The 17,938-nt window shown below is 45.6% G+C and overlaps 1 protein-coding gene across 1 annotated transcript in view; it reads left to right on the plus strand.

The window, feature by feature from the left end:
* dlgap2a (discs, large homolog-associated protein 2a) overlaps window positions 1–17,938 on the plus strand; it is a gene marked incomplete at both ends in the record, with an annotated part of 410,496 nt that overhangs the window by 292,019 nt on the left and 100,539 nt on the right. The window contains 12 exon segments of the mRNA XM_084311128.1: window positions 9,843–9,961; window positions 9,963–9,989; window positions 9,992–10,045; window positions 10,047–10,109; window positions 10,111–10,197; window positions 10,199–10,321; window positions 10,323–10,367; window positions 10,369–10,578; window positions 10,580–10,696; window positions 10,698–10,802; window positions 10,804–10,905; window positions 10,907–11,032. Coding sequence (XP_084167254.1) covers window positions 9,843–9,961; window positions 9,963–9,989; window positions 9,992–10,045; window positions 10,047–10,109; window positions 10,111–10,197; window positions 10,199–10,321; window positions 10,323–10,367; window positions 10,369–10,578; window positions 10,580–10,696; window positions 10,698–10,802; window positions 10,804–10,905; window positions 10,907–11,032 — 1,178 coding nt within the window.

Consider the following 17,938-nt stretch of genomic DNA (forward strand, 5'->3'; position numbering starts at 1 on the left):
AGAATGCGATAGGATGAGAATGCGACATTTGTGCAATAATACAAGTAATAGAGTAAGACATATCAGGTATATATGTACATGAGTTTTACAAAAGCATGGTAGGACATGCTAGGTCCTGTGATAGTGCAATACACTGTTAGCTATGGATGAGGCACTGGGTCTTATGTACACTGCTATACAATGCTATACTATACAATCTACAGTTATACTATGTGTCTTTAGCTTGCTATATCCATCTGTTTACTATACAAGAACCACTCCCGTTCTTGTTTTTAAAGTGACCTTTCATTGTGTAAAGTGACCATAAGTGTGAGCGTCTGTGTGTTCATGTTAAAGTGACTGCTAGTGTGTGAGCGTAGTGTGTGTGTTGTGTGTGTGCTCATGTGTGCTTGTTGTGTGGAGAGTTCAGTGTTCAAGACTCTGATGGCCTGGGGGAAGAAGCTGAGCCGTGGGTTACCGTGAATTTGGCAGATGTTTGGTAGGCGATCAGAACTTTTTAACCTAGTCAGTTTGTAATGGAGGGATTCCTTTGTGTCAATACAAGCCGGTTCAGGGCCTGGTTGCAGTTCATTGTAGCGCTGCCTCCGCACCGTGACTCACCGACAATATGGGTGCCGCCATGCTAACCGCTGCCAAGTCTGAAGGTCGAGCGGCTACTGCTCCCACAGTCTAGTCCCGCGCTTTATCTTCTTTTAACTTTGTTTTCAACTCCGGTTAGAGCCGGAGCCGTCGGAAGAGCGGGGGGCTGTCGGTGATACTCAGTGCAGATATAACGCTATTTAAATGCTAATGTGTTAAGAGGAGCAAAACGACCTTTATTCATACGCTGCGCACGGGTAGAACAGGAGCTCCAAAAAGCGAGGCGTCTCGTAAAATGAGCCTCTTCCTTTTCGACGTCCCCCCCCCCCCCCCCCACACACACACTTCTCCCGCCGCATGTCAGATGGGAGGCATGTTTATCACTGCCGGAGCTCAGGGGGGCTTGGACAATATCGGAGCTTTGGTCCAGGTCCAAATGTTAAGTGAGACATGATTGGTTTATGTCTGAGGAGAGTGGTCGCCCATCGAAAGCAGAAATGTTCCTCTGTTGCATTGAAGGAGCCTACAGTATGTTTGGGGGCAGGTCTAAGTGGCTTACGGAGAAAACACACAATACCCCGTTTTTCACGTGAACCATTTCGCCTGTATTAATTTCCGATGGACAACAATTCATCTCCCCCCGTGGGACATTGAGGGACCGCTGGGGGATGTGAACCATGTCCGCAGTGTGAGGGGGGAAAGTTAATGATTCTACTTAATTAATGCAATGTTTACTGCACAATGAACCATTTCCATTGATTCCAATCAGGCAGGACTGCAAGATTTCGGCTGAGATGTGCCACCTTACAACCAGGAAATGGCCATGTGAAAAATACCTTGAAAACATAACTGTGCCGGATAAATCTATGCAAGACATATTTTTTTCAGCAAATCTCTTAGTTACAAAATGAATGTGCTAAGCGCGGCAGTTCTGTGTTTATAGGTGACGTGTTTAGTTAGATATAGATTTAGATTTAGCTCTCACCTCCTGAAACTCCCACCAGCGGTCGGCCTGGAGAGAGCAAAGCAAGGCAGACTGACGTCATCGCTAGTCCCACTGGCCACCAGCCCAGAGAGAGCAAAGCAAGGCAGACTGACGTCATCGCTAGTCCCACTGGCCACCAGCCCAGAGAGAGCAAAGCAAGGCAGACTGACGTCATCGCTAGTCCCACTGGCCACCAGCCCAGAGAGAGCAAAGCAAGGCAGACTGACGTCATCGCTAGTCCCACTGGTGGCTGGCTTGGAGAGAGCAAAGCCAGGCCTAACTAACATCATCGCTGTGTGTTTTCTCTGTCATGCAACGTGCACATTTCAGAGGAGGCGCTTTGCTCACTGCTTTGCATAATGCTTGACTACTCAAGCACAAGATGAAAATAAAAATAAAAAATGAATCTTTACAACTCAAAACGGACACAAAAAACACCACCACTCCTTATTGATTATAATAGGCTAATGATCACGTAATGTAGACTATCGTGAATTTATCAAGCAGGCTAGTTTGCCTCCAGGTTGGAAATGACCAGCGACTACACTGTGAACTTTTGTACAAGCATGTTGTTCCCTCTCCGTGCAAAACCACTCTTCCACTGAAATGTGAACGTCACTTTAGGCGTCAATGTTCTATAACCAGTGGCGGATGAAGTACACAGTTCCTAGAAATACCCAAAAAGTAGAAATACCCAGATTATAAAATAGTACTCTGGTCAAAGTAAATGTCTTAAAGGAACACGCCAACTTTTTGGAGTTAGACGAGCAGATACATACCCTTTTCTTCTCTGTGCGTGCATTAGGCTTAGGGAACAGCCGCACCGTTAGCCTAGCTTAATGTCATTCACTGGAAGTAGGTGTGCCAGTGTAGCCTAGTTCCCAACAGTCACGAAATACAATCCAAATACAACTCCAAAACGTTCCTGTAACCATGTTGTGACCTGTGTATTTACCACATTTACCACTCTTTTTTTTCTTCTTTTTTTTAGCAGATATATACTCGGAACTATCATCATCATCATCATCATCATCATCATCATCATCATCATCATCATCATCATCATCATCATCATTGTTGTCGTCATCAGCCCCATTCCATAATACAATACATAATACAAAACCTCTAGATGCAGTTGGCAGCCTTGCCTGGTTGCTGGTATCAGTGCAGAAACAACAAGACGTCTGCTTGTCCACAGATGTCACAGATACTTGGCTCCCTGCTCTGAGCTCAGTGCCAGGAGGCATCTCGCTCCCATACGCCTCGCATTAATATGCAATGGGCTTTTTGAATCCTGCAGCCACTCTTATTCTTCCCCCTTCAGCCATATCTGGAACTTTCTATTGGCAGTGGAAGACGTGAAAGAGAGGGGGGGAGGGAGGGAGAGAGAGAGAGAGAGAGAGAGAGAGAGAGAGAGAGAGAGGGGCAGGCAGGCTTGTCATGAGTGTCGTATAATCCTGGGGAATACCATAACTCTGTCTGGCAGATAATTTATTCAGCGCTGCTCCTCCTAGAGATCCACGAAGGAATAGTCGATCGTCAGAGAGAGAGAGAGAGAGAGAGAGAGGGAGAGAGAGAGAGGCCATGGAGTACAACCGTGGCATAACTTCACAGACAGAAATGTATCGTCATGTGTCAAACAACAGTGCAACCATCGCCCTCTGTGGCGGCGGGCGCCATGCGATGAACCGCTCTGACACCGAACTCACCCCGCGTGACGCTAGAGAGCCCGCGTTCGCAGCCTGCCGCCATGTTGTTGTTTTTCCACTCCGCTCACTTTGATGTGATGTTACTGGGGCTTTGCACAAAATGAGTTCCTCTTTGGGAATAATGTCTTCACTGTTTAGCGCTCCTTCTTAGACTAGATTAATTTGACATCAGGTCGCTAAGTAAGTCAGACAGCATCGTGCGGGGGAGGGGGGGGGTGGGGGGGGGGGCTGGTGAACACACGGTTTCCATCTCCCAACGATGTAGATGTGCAACAGCAGTATAGCAGAGGGCTCCCCAGACGTGCCTCAGGAGGCGGGAAGGTAGACCGTGTTGCAAATAAGTCTATAAATCGAACCCAATGGAGACGTGTGAAGGGAAAGTGCCCTCAAAGCAGAATTCATGTTCTTTTTATGACCTTGAACACGTCCCTGATGTGTGAATATGAACAGATCTCTCCCAAAGCCAGAGGCAAGAAAGTATAGAGACAGAGTCAAGACTCTACAGAGTTTGGAAATAACCAGGAGACAAATCCTGGAGGTGGACAGTGGGACGAGAGACGCAGCAACAGCACCCGGTGGAATTTACAGGGATGTGGACATGTTGTCTTAGATACCTTAGATCATGTCTATGTTCCCCCCGGGTTCTATGTTCCCCGCTTTGATTGATTGAACATTTTAGACCACCAGCCCTGATTCCAAACTCTAAGCTTAACCGTTCGAAACAAGGCGGACATTAATAATTAATAAAATAATAAAAATTAATAAAATTTTCAATCTATTAATCAATCAAAGCGGGGAACATAGGACCCGGGGAACATAGGACCCGAGGAACATAGGGATGATCCCCTTAGATCTTTGGTATAACATGTGAATTGTGTTTCATGCTTGTTTTTCGGTCGGAATTCTGAACTAACTGAGAGTGTAGTCTAAAATATAGCTGCTGAGCCTGATTCACGCTATGGTAAAGGCTATACGGTATATATCACGAAAATATCAGAATTAGAAATTAGAATCAGAAAAGTCTTTATTGCCAAGTAAGCTTGCATATATATAGTACAAGGAATTTGTCATTTGGTGCATCAACGTTAACAGACAATTAAAGTAGAATAAAATAAAATGGAATATATCAACTAAAGTTTAATTAAATATACAATAGAATGGAATAAAGGACAGGGCTGTACAATTGTGCAGGATTGTAGCATATATACTGTACACTAAATTGTACTGTACACCCTAACCCTAAAAAAATACAGTGTCAGTTTTGAGTATATGTGCAAATATAACAGTCCAGGAAGGGTGTGTTAACCTCTTAAGCCCGAGGGGACCGGTATAGGCTACCGGTCCCAAAATGACATCACGTCATAAATCAACCTCTGCAGACTGTCTGACAAAATTATAGTTTTATAGTATAAACATCATAACCACGTCACAACAGCAGTTATAAATAATGTATATTATCATCAATACGTTAGTTTACCAATAGGTTAAAGTGTTATTAGATAGATTAAACTTTTTGTTTTTCTGTTGTTTTTATCGCGAATGGCAGTCATTCCGTCGGGAATTGTAGTTTTTTTGACGCCATTTTGAAGAGGACATAGAGAGCTTTCAATGAGCATTGGCATTTTTCAGAAACACCCTACCCAGAGGCCTCTAGGTCAAAAAAAGAAAATGGGTTCTGTATGAATTGTTTTAACCTCTCAATTAATTGTGCATGCCTAGCAATGGTGGAACTCGCTGGGCTTGGGAGATGAAATGATACATCATGTTTAAAGCCATATAATTTTAACTGTTTACTATTTTTTAACATTTTTCTACCCATGATTAACAGTAATAGCATAATCTCAATATATCTCTCAACATATTACTCATATTTATGAATTATAACCACTCAAACCTGTGTTTGTTTGATAGAACGTGTTTTTTCATAAAAAAAAACGGATAAATGTTGTTTTTGACCATATTTCCCATATTTTTTTTTGATAAATAACATTTAGAAATATCTCGACGAATTACCTCTGAATACGAATCAAAAAAAATATTAAAGATTCGATGACTAGTTCGGCCAGAAACGGCGTTGAGGCGAAACGTTACTAAGCGCTCAACTTACCCAAATCTGTCTCAAATCTGTTGCGGGCTGTTTCATGTTGTTCTGCGGCAGAAATATTGGACACGCCTCGCTGTTGGGAATAGAACCAGACTTGCTCCGTGCCTGCTACTTCCTCGTTGGCGCGCGCCGGCGAGGGGGGGCTTGTATTTCGGCGTATGGCGCTCTGTCGACTGCGCGGCCCGGTTCGTATCTGGTTCTGTCTCAGAAAATCCACTCGCCCCCCCCCCCCCACCACCCCAAACGATGTCTCCGGCGTTTCAATCACTATCAGCCCGGTACAGCATATCTCACCTCCCCTGAATTGTGGCAAAGTTATCTGTGGAGCGATGACGCCACCATGCGTTTTACATCGGTAACAGCACATCCCGGCCTAGACAAGGTCCTTGGCTCGTGGAATATGCAAAGGGTTGGAATATATATCGAGAATTGAACGAATAAGAGCATATTTAAAAATGGTTAAAAATGCCGTTTTAACATTGGCGCGGACGGAGAGTAGAAAAAGGGACTAAGGGTAAACAAGGCACTAAATCTGTAACTATTTTTCTAGAGTGTTTCATGTTATAAGCTTTTCACACAATGAACATATATGTAAAATTAAGATATTTACCCAATTTCATGAAATAATAATAAACACAGACACCGCTGTGCTCACACACACACTCAAAATATTTCAAAAAAGTAGAAAAAGGGACCAGGGGGTGCACAAGGGGCCCGGAGCCCTATTTTCTGAAAATCCGCCTAAAATACATACCTAAGTAAATGGAATATTGCTTCACTTCTACAAGGTCCATTTGCATGTTCTTGGTATCTAGGGACATCTATGGACCTCAGTGAATGTATTCCATGTGTCAGCAATATTGTGTCTATTACTAGGCTTGCTTAAATTGTGATGAATCAAAGGAAAATATTAATTATGATTTTTCTTTGCATCTTTGACAGTGAATAACACCATGCAAAAAATGACCAGACATAAAAAACTGTCACTGATCTCGTTCAGTACCTTCTTGAGATCACGTGTACAGAAAATCTAAGGAAATGAATAAAGGGAAGATAATTAAACAGAAGGTTTTGTAGATACAGTACTGAATTCTCCCATCCGGATCAATGCAAGTTTCAAGTTTCAAGTTTTTTTTATTAGTTGTCCATACGGAAATACAGAATACTTTGCATGAAATGCTTATTTCTGTTTTGCTCATGAGAGTGTGCTAGATAATAACAAGATAGTATAAAATAAGTATAATATAAGTATAAAATAGAAAGTCAAGTACGTGAACAAGTGTAAACAACAAAACATTTCAATATACCTATATACAGTATGTACAGTATATACAGTGCAGGTACAGTACAGTGTAGAAATTGTGAGGTATAGCTTAGCTTGTGGTGCCACCTTGTGGTGGTGAGGTGCAATGAGGTGCAATAAGGAATGAAATTGATGTGCAAATTTCCTTACCAATAAATATAAAGTGTGTTAGTGTCTAAAGTGGTAAAGTGGGTGCTACAGTGTGTTGTTTATATAAAGTGAGTGTGTGCGTGTGGATGTGTGTGCTGTGGGTGTGTTGATGGTTTGTTATTGTTCATTGTTCATTGAGCATCCTGATGGCCTGGGGATAGAAGCTCCTTCTGAGTCTTTCTGTGCTTGCCATGAGACTCCGGTATCGCTTGCCTGACCGCAGCAGTTCAAAGAGGCAGTTGTTTGGGTGGCTGGAGTCTTTGATTATTCTCTTAGCCTTACCCATGCACCGCTTGTTGTAAATGTCTTGGAGAGTGGGAAGCCCACCTCCAATTGTGCGTTCGGCTGAACGGGCCACTCTCTGTAGTCTGCTCCTGTCTTGTGCAGTGCTATTCCCAAACCAGGAGGTGATGTTACCAGTCAGGATGCTCTCTATTGTGCATGAGTAGAAGTTCTTGAGGATCTTCTGACTCACTTGGAACATCCTTAGGCGCCTAAGGAAGTAGAGGCGTTGTCGTGCCTTCTTGATAACACTGTCAATGTGTGTGGTCCATGTCAAGTCCTCAGATGTGTGGACTCTGAGTTACTTACAACTGCAATTTGAAATAGTATTATAGAATATAGAATAGCAGGCTTATAAATTACCTTATTATAGCCAATTCGCACATTTATGGATTGTGCCAAATCTTATCTTTCAAATTCCCAAGTTCAATTTGCATTTACTATCACCAGGCGTGCATAAGAACAGATAATGAAATCTACTGTATTTACAGTAGGTTTCTTATTCTGGCCAGAGTGACGCCATTTTGAAACTGATTTCGAATCTGATTGTTGCTCAATGCTAAAAATAGGGGAGACAAACTAACTGTGCTCCAATATATGCCAATAACGTTAAGTTTTGTGGTTTATTATCCCGAGTAATAAGAGATATTAATGTAATGACAGATGTACACCCCTGCAACTGGATTTTTCACACCGTATATGACAAACTGTGATCAATGTCATTATAACTTGATATTATAACTGTCAGAAACACAGTTTTTTTTTTTTTTTTTATTATTATCTTTCTTCCCCTCCTTTTTCCCGATTTTTCTCCCATCCCACCCTTCCTGGTTGTTGCGTACTTTCCCCTACTGTTGGTCCGGGAGACCGGAGACTGTCACATGCTTTCCTCCAACGCATGTGCAGCCTGGGGCAGGCCAACCTGGCCGCGCAGGTTCTCACCGGGGAGAGTGTAGCGTGTGGGAGGCCACACTATCTCTCCTCAGATCCAACCCCCGCTGAGCAGGCGCCCCGACCGAACTGTAGGGGTCGCTGTCCACAACGCCCAGGACCCACCCTTCAGCTTTCCCACCCCCTGATACAGCCAATTGTATCAGTGTGAGAGAGCAGCCAAGCTGATAGCAACGCCGGGAGCTGGATTCGAACAGGCGAATCCTAGTGTCTCCCAGTGTTGGTGACGAACGTAATCTCCGTGCGCCACCTGCCCCCCCCCCCCCAGAAACACAGGTTAACAGTAGCCTACCTCCCTACCAGAGCCCTCTCTTACAATTCCCCAGTGTTACAGTACCTCCAATTAAAAACAAAATACAACACCCTTTTTCTCGCAAATGTGTTTATTCCTCTCCCTCTCCGTGTTAGCTCATAAAAGCTCTCTTTCACTTTATGGGGTTACCGTTTGAGAGGAGGTACAGGGGTTTATGAGGCGTATAGCTGCAATAGGGGAAAGACTGTGGAAGACTTATATTTGCTTTGTTTCCCATCCTCTTTAAGGGGAACTCTGCTGCACAAGGCGGGGCGCAGATAAGGCATGAAATATGGCGCGGCCAAGGTTTTCTACTGTAATATTTGGCTCAGTTTCGAGAACCTTTTGTTCAGTGTCTGGCCCCATATTGTTCCCGCTTCGAAGTTAATGAGGGAAGTTAATAGGGTTATTAATTTCCTCCACAAAACAAACGCATAAAGTCTTATAATTAACCAGATTTGCCGCCTCACTTTTACCAGTTCTCGTGGTTATACGACACCGGCCGCGTTATCGGCAGCAGGTTGAGCTCGAAAATCTTGTCGTTCCTTCGAATGTGAATATTCATCGTTCATCATTACGTGTCATGTCATCCATCACGGCGCTCGTCGTATTCCAAATAAACCTGGCGGAATATGAACTTCATCCCCTTCTGTCCTGGACTTGATTCAAGGGGAGGGCATTTGCAATTACGGCCGGCGAGATAAAGTTAAACTATCCTCTGATTAAGTCAAATGCGTCGGGAGAGGAGGGGCCGGGATACCTGCCTTCGGTGACCGATCACAGAGAATTGGGTTTTAATCTACGGCTATGTGGCTGGAGGAGAGAGGGAGGGAGGCAGGGAGGGAGGGAGGGAGCGAGGGAGGGGTGCGTTGGATATACGCCTCCCAAGGACGCGCCTGTCCAGCCGTGCGCCTCACAGCACTCTCCTCAGGGCTTTGACGGATGACATATCCGCTGCGGAGTGATAGGCTATTATTTCACTTTGCATTGGATAAATGGCAATGCAGGAACCTACTTGTCTTCTTTTCTCTCCCTCTCTCTCTCTCTCTCTCTCTCTCTCTCTCTCTCTCCCTCTCTCTCTCTCTCTCTCTCTCTCTCTCTCTCCTCTCTCTCCTCTCTCTCTCTTGCAGTATTGCACACATCCATGGATGGAAAGGAGAAATGAAAGGGCTATTTTGTGATCTCACATTCTCATTTATGTGACGCTATACTTTTGGGAGGTTTTGTGAAGTTGTGGACGGCTGGGCTCTGTGTGTGGAGAGGGAGTGGTGGGAGTGTTGTGGATAATGATCAGGCTGCTTTGGGGGACATGGTGTAATTTTGTCCTTCTGAAATGCATTTTCTTTTTGGGGGGGGATTTATTTTCTTTCATTGATGTGATCTCTAATGTATCTTCTCTCTCTCTCTTCCTCTCTCTCTCTCTCTCTCTCTCTCTCTCTCTCTCTCTCTCTCTCTCTCTCCCTCTCTCTCTCTCTGCTCATCTACAGACCAGCAGTATTCATGGTCGCCCTCGCAGTATTTCGATGAGGACAGCTACTCCCCTCCACCCAGGAACATGAAGGGCCTCTCCGGGCGGGCCGCCCCCGCCCAGCTCCAGCTGACCTCCTCCCCCCACCTCGGCCTACCCCTGCGGCGCCTGGCCGACTGCGACCACGCCCTGGACCACCACTTCCACCACGGGGACCCCCGGACCCCCCTCCTACCTCCTCAGCCCCACCGAGAGCTGCCCTCTGGATGGCCACCACCGCTGCTCCCCCGAGGAGCTCCATCCACTCCCGAGAGTGCATGGTGATGCCCGTGTCCGTGCCCGCCACCGACCACTCCGTGTCCAGCAGCACGTTCCCCCCCCCGCATGCACTACGGCAGCGCCTCGCGGGGGGACAGCGGAGGCCCGTCCGGCGGCAGGAGGTCCCGGGACGACGGCGGCTCGTCCTCGCACGGCGGCAGCGGCAAGATGAACCGGATCCCCGGCGAACCTCCTGGACCAGTTCGAGAAGCAGATGCCGATGCACCCGCGACGGCTTCCACACGCTGCAGTACCAACGCACCTCCACCACCACCACCACGGAGCAGCGCAACGAGAGTCCCGGCAGGATACGCCACTTGGTCCACTCGGTGCAGAAGCTCTTCACCAAGTCCCACTCCCTGGAAGGCTCCTCCAAGATGAACGGCACCAAAGGCGACTCCCAGCGAGACGGCTCGCACCACCACAACCATCACCACCCACCACCACGGCCACCACAAACACAGCAAACGCAAGCAAGAGCAAAGAGCGCAAGGCGGACGGGCGCCGGCGGCGGGCGGCAAGCAGCGCCCGGGCGGCTGGTGGAGCTCGGACGATATACCTGGACAGCGACAGCACGTACCGGACGCCCAGCGCTATGTCGCGGCACCCCGTGGACCACATCACCCACTGTTACCCCCCGGACTCTGTGCACGGCCACCTGGGGGGGGGACCTGTCGCTCAAGACGTCGAAGAGCAACAACGACGTCAAGTGCTCGGCCTGCGAGAGCATGAGCATGGCGCCGGAGGGCAAGTTCATGAAGAGGGAGCTCCTGGTCAACGCTGACGGTCAGCCAGGCCAAAGAGGCCTACAGGAAGTCCTCGCTCAACCTGGAGAAACCCATGACGCCCACGGACCTCAAGCCCAACATCAGGCCCTGCCACTACCTACAGGTCAGTTCAGAGCTGGCTCTTGTCTTAAAGGGGACATGCGTTATAAATGGCTTTTTTCTGTGTTTAGCATGGTTTTTATAGTAATATGGGTTGTTAGTATCAATGGGTCTGTGTCTCTAATTACCATATTGGACTCATCAGTCTAGTCGCGAGTTCACGAGATCCTCCCTCACTCAACTAAGCTGTTCTGATTTGACCGTTTTGCTGACGTTAACATAGCACTGATCTGCAGTAACGCCCCCTCTATGGTTGTAGTGCAGTGTAACCCGACACTTCCTCAAACAGGGTTTGACAGGCAGAGAACCGAGCGAGAGGGAGAGAGAGAGAGAGAGAGAGAGAGAGAGAGAGAGAGAGAAAGAGAGAGAGAGAGAGAGAGAGAGAGAGAGAGAGAGATAGAGAGAGAGAGAGAGAGAGAGGGACTGCAGAAGTGTTGTGTAAATGTTGTGTCCCGCCATCTCTCTCCCTCGTCGGGGACACACACACACACACAAACTTGACTGGCGTGTGTGTCGGGGGACGTAGGCATAGTGTAAACCCCGACACTTCCTCAAACGGGGTTTTGACATGCAGAGGAACGAGCGAGGAGAGAGAGAGAGAGAGAGATAGAGAGAGAGAGAGAGAGAGAGAGAGAGAGAGAGAGAGAGAGAGAGAGAGAGAGAGAGAGAGAGAGAGAGAGAGAGACGGCGGGAGGGACTGCAGAAGTGTGTGTAAATGTGTGTGCGCCATCTCTCTCCCTCGTCGGGGACACACACACACACAAACTTGACTGTGTGTGTGTCGGGTAACGCATCTCTCCTCTCTCTCTCTCTTGCTTGTTCTCCTCGCTCTCCTCTCTCGTATGTATCACGCTGTGTGGGTGACTGTCACTGAAAGAGCTTATGGGCGGAGCCCCATCCAATTACAGGCTGAAATCCTGCGGCTGGGAAAATTATGCTTTTTAGTACTCCATTAGAAATATAAAACAATGATTTTTTTTTTAAATAAACCTTACAGATGTGTTCAATAGACTCACAGGAATTGTGTAAAGTGTTGCCCAAATAGTGCAAGGAATAGCAATGCATGTCCCCTTCTCTTAACAAGCGGGCTGAAAAGTGGCAATTTTTTGAACTTGAACTTGAGGACTGCATACTTTTTTTTGCAAACCAAAACAACATACTTTATACTTATAGCACATGCATGAGCCTGGTCTATTTTGAAAGATGACATTCTGAAGTTAACTTTTAGTGCTAAAGTACTACTCAAGTTTTTCTGTAGTAGTTAGTAGTCCAGAGGTAGTATTTCCCCAGAAGGTGGTATGGCTTACAATACCATAGCCTGAAGCCTTATGTAGTACATATCCAAATTTCATAAAGATCCATTCAGAAATGAGTGATTAGGAGTGATTTTGGTAAACTGTGTACAAAGAAAAACTCAGTTTTTCTCATAGACTTCAATTCATTCGGCTGTTTTGCCTGTCAAATGAGCCATACTATTGTCTCCATAGCTATAATACAGAACACACGATGGGTCAGCAAAATTTGGCGAAAAATGGTCAATAACGCTGGCGCCATTGAGTAAAGAAGGGAAAACAGCATGGCAGTCAATGAGTAATGAGGTATCGGGCTGATTCAAGATCCAAGATTCAATAGTTTTATTTCAAACCACAGTGTTAGTTTGGCTACATTACCATTGTCCGGCAAAACAACATTTGAAAATAAATGAAATGGGAAAAGAGGATCCCCCCCCCCCCCCCCCCCCCCCCCCCCCCCAAATCTTAAAAAAAAAATAAAACAGCCAGAAACTATACACTGTTTGAAAAGGAGATGGAAGAAGCAAAGCTTATTATGTTTCCATCCCCCATCAATAACTATATTATATATACTTCAGCAAGTATATGACACGATTACCAATACATATAATACAATACAATTTGCAAATACTTCAACTACACACAACACAATCACACATGCACACACACACATACACACACACTAGACTATTGAGATTTATTTCACGTCATAAATCAAATCAATACAGTCCATATTGTATGTCGAATTTTTTTCTTCAAATGTAGCCAAGAGTAAAGACCCTAACCCTATCAAAACAGCAATCAAAGTGTATATTTTCAGTACTACGTTTGTTTACCAATGATTTTAAGTGTCATTAACGAAATATGAGTTCATAAATATCTCTGCGCATCTCGGCAGAAACTGGATGAATTAGACACGAGGAAATATTGTGTCATGAAAGCGTTGTAGTCCTAAAACAGAGGAGACCCGGGGGCTTTCAATGGACATCGACGTAATTTCATAAAACTACACTACCCAGCTCACACCAGCCTCTGTGAAAGCTGCTGAAAATATTCGTTGTGAAAAATTCTGACGTTATTTTTGTGATTATATCTCATGGGTCGAACAAACCTGAACGTTATTGCCAACGCAGTTTGTTTAGTTACCTTTCTGTGAATGTCTAGAAAGAAAAAGCGTCTCAAATAGCGGAGCTATTTACATTATAAAAAAATAACTGTACTTAAGTAGATTTCATTCACGGTCTTCATTCAAAGAGATTTGGCCCGATCCATAGCTGTATGACTTGGCCATAATAAGGTAATTTATAGGGCCTGATATTCTATATTCTATATTCATATTTCAAATTGCCATGTGTCCGGATGGCAAAAATTCAGTAATGTATCAACAAAAAACCCTGTAAATCATCTGCTTAGATTTGTTGTACACTTGATCTCAAGAAGGTGCCGAATGAATTTTCAAATAATTTATATTCTCCTTTGGTTCATTACAATTTACTCAAGCATAGTAACACACACAATATTTCTGACACTGTGAATACATTCCCTGAGGGTCCATAGATGTCCCTAGGTATCATGAACATGCAAATGGCCCCTGTAGAAGTGGAGCAAATCTTCCATTTACTTGGGTATGTACTTTAGGCGAATCTTCAGAAAATATGTAGATGAAAAATGTGCAATACCTTGTCTTATAGGAACTGCTACCTTATCATAGGAGCTGTATTTAACACAACACAAGGCTCCCGATGACATCACCCGAGGCCATATTCAAACTTCATTAAACCGTCAAACTAAATCAATGTGTGCAAAACACATGATTAGTGTTTTTGGATGTGTGGGAGATCATGTCAAATAAATTAGCATTGTTTTCTTTGGTGAAGTGCCGCTTTAAGTCCATCAATTGACCTGCACTGGTGGCGACAAGTCGGCAGGAGGAAGAAAAGACTTGGGATCAAAGAGCAGCTTTTACCTTGCCGTCGGGCCACGTCTCATACTGTAGGTGTCAGCACTTGGCTTGGTGGGAAACCCCAGAGCACCACTGGATCAATTCGGGAGTTTTCATGCTCAAGGGTATATGATAATCAGGAGGAAGCACGCTCCATAACCCAGCTAGTGATTCCAACCGTGGGAACACATCAGTGGTGGAAAGTAACTAAGTATTTTTACTCAAGTACTGTACTTAAGTACAATTTCGAGCTACTTGTACTTTTATATATTTATTATTAGTATTTTCATTTTAGGGGAACTTTATCAAATCAAATCAAATTTATTTGAAAGGCCCGGACAACACGGCGTTAATGTCCCCATGATTTGGAAATAGTAGCGTGTCCAGGCAAGAAATGGCAACGCTTATAGCAGAATTCAGGTAGCCCCCTATAACTCAGCTTTTCAGGAATTAGCCCGGATCACTCCTAAACTACGTTTGCACGGGATAACGCGCAAACGTATACATGAAAATGTTTTCTCTTTTTTGCATGTTCGCTGGAAGAAAGTTGACTGTCAAATGATCATAGTATTGTTCTCCACAGCTAGAATATAGAATATAGATATAGCTCTCCAAACATAGTGACGCACAGTGAAAGTAGGCTATGGAAAACCTGGCGCATTAGCTACAAGGATAAGGGTAATGGCTGGTGCCCAATGTGTTAAACAAGTCAAGAACAAAACAAAAACACCATAAAGTCCCAATTTTTTTTTTATAAATGCAACATTCCCAGACGCGAAGGTAAGGAAAAACTCACTAAAACCTAGCAATAGGAAAAAATGCACCACAGGCAATGTGGAGGAGAGAAACCTTAGAAGGGACGTTCAAGGGGGATCTCCATTCTTAGATGTCCGGTGATAGTAGTGTTGCAATAAAACAGGCAAAACAGTTGGTAAGCATGCACTCATATGTGTAATGAAACACAGATAAGTGCATGCAATAGCAACTGAATTTTTTTTCTTAACCACTTTTTCTCCTTTTTCTGTTTTTCTCCCATCCCAATTTTAGTTGTGCCAATTCCCCCCCTCCCCTGTCTTGATCGTTGCTCGCATGTGCCCCCCCACTGGTCGGTTCGTAGGGAGGGTTGAAGAATCTATCCCCTCCGATACATGCGGAGTCAGCCAGCCACTTCTTCACCTGCCAGCGCGGACTCCTCATTGGCGAGGTGTAACGTGTGGGAGGCTCACACTACACTCGACATCTCCTGTCCTTGCTGTGCAGGCGCCCTGACCGACCTGTAGGAGTCGCTGTTTACAACGACCAGATTACCACCCATCGACTCCCCTCCCGCTGACTCTACCATTTGAGTCAGTATGACGGCCGGGCGCAAGCCGAGAGGCAACGCTGACAGCCGGATTCGATACCGGTGTCTCACGCGCCTAGTGACGAGCGCTTAGACCGCTGCGCCCCACCCAGCCGCCATGCAACTGAACATTTTGAAAGATAAAAAATAGAGTTGATGGCAGATCTATTTGAGGCAAGGGGGCGGCGCAGAGAGGGTCGCATCCTCCTGGTCATCATCACGGGACATCCAACACTCCGGTCATCACTACGAGACAGCCGGAGACAGGGAGACAGGGAGACAGGGAGACAGGGAGACGGGACAGGCGTTACACAGTTCGCGTAATTGTGATGGACGGACAATACTTTTACTCTTTATACTTTTATACTTTACTACATTTCCAAGGAAATATTGTACTTTTTACTCCACCCATCAGTTACTAGTTACTTTGAAGAAAAAGCTTTTGCATAGAAAACATGGCAGAAATGTATGAAGATTATATAGTTGACAGCCTGTCAACTTCAAGAGGACGTAATCAGAGGAGCATAACTGGACCACATACCACTTTAACCTTTAGAAGCAATGGTTTGAGGTGTGAATGCTCCCAAGCACTGGAATACACAAACAGCATGTAGAATGCATACTTTTGCTTTAGATACTTAAGTACATTCAATAGCAAATACTTCTCTACTTTTACTTAAAGGTGCTATGCATTATAAATGTCATTTTTCAGGTCTCTAGCATTGTATTATAGTAATAGGAGTTCGTATGTGTTTTTGGGCCTAAATACTATATTGGCGAATTCCTCAGCTACAGCCCATCCCCTCTTTGCCTCTAGTAAATCAGGTCATGTTGATTTGACGACCTGGTGCACGTCACAGGGCGCTGTTTATAGCGCACGGTGATGTGATTGGCTCTGTGGTTTTAGTAATGCCCGCCTCCATTCTTGCTACCTGCAGGTGGAAGGCTTGTCCCAGAAGATCACTAATCAGCTGAAGCCTGAATGCGGTTCCCTCGGTCTTCGACAGACAGACCGGCGTTAGCTCTCGGGACTCGGGAGCGATCGCTAGCTACTTAGCAACCAGCCGGGGCCGGCGTTAGCAACCGGGAGCGTCGTTGAGCATTCAGCCTGCTGGCTACCTAGATCCACTTCAACCAGCGTCGCGGAGCATTCAGCCTGCTGGCTACACAGCTTGTCGGTGTGCTGGAGCCTCTGCAAGCTAACGGTAGCTGGCTCCAGGGCTATTAGCACATCGACAAGCTGCTGGAGCTCCCGACGCTCGGCTGGTTGAAAGTGGATCTAGGTAGCCAGCAGGGCTGAATGCTCCTGCGACGCTCCCGGTTTGCTATCATGTGCAGGTCCTCTTATCAGACCTGTGTGGCAAAGCACTGCACACGCATCATGCAAGCTACACATCGCTGCATGTTGATCAATGGTGGCCCACTCGGTGCATCACAGTGGGCTACTATTGTGCTAACAACAACCGCGGTGTCCGGCTTGTCGGCCGGCATGAGTGCTCGATTTGGGGTGGTTCTCTCCTCCTTGTGTGCCCCCGTTCTCGCGGGTGTCCTGCCGGGGAGCTTGTGGACGCGACAACAGCGGCGGGCCGTAGCGTTAGTTTAGCTCATAGCTATTGTGTACCCACTAGCGTTACGGCGGGCTCGAGCACCCCTACGGCTGCCGTCGTTTGTCGCGTCCATGGGCTCCCCGGCAGGGGTACCCGTGGGGACGGGGGGTGTACAGAGAGGAGAGAACCATTTTGTGTCGGGCGTGCATGCCGGCCAGCGAGCCGGACGTCGGGATATGTTGTTAGCACAATAGCTACCAAGCTAAGCTATGTTAGCTTCTAACGGTGTATACACAATATGTACAACGACACAATGATTTACATTATTACAAATATGGTAACGTGGTTGTGGCTTTTACAAATAGTGGTAACATATATATAGATAGACAGTACTGCTACATCTCTATATTTATGACATACCATATTTGTATGTAACCTGAAACCTAATCTCTGACGGGGAGATGGGCGGAGCTATTTGGTGGGTGGCTGTCACTCAAAGCATTCTGCTAGTATGGTTGGAGCCAAGCCAATAATAGCCTGCTTTCATGAGGCTGAAAAATGCTGGTTTTGAGTACAAGATTAGAAATATAAAACAATGATTATTTTTGGAATAAAAATTACAGATGTGTTACTCATAGACTCACAGGAAGTGTGTAAAGTTGCCCAAAATAGTGCTAGGAATAGCAGTGCATAACCCCCTTTAAGTAGAATTTTAATAGACTACCTTTACCAGAGTACTAATTTATCTGGGTATTTCTACTTTTACTCAAGTAAAGGAACTGTGTAC

This window comes from Notolepis coatsorum (assembly GCF_963971535.1).
Source record: "Notolepis coatsorum genome assembly, chromosome: 3".
NCBI lineage: Eukaryota > Metazoa > Chordata > Actinopteri > Aulopiformes > Paralepididae > Notolepis > Notolepis coatsorum.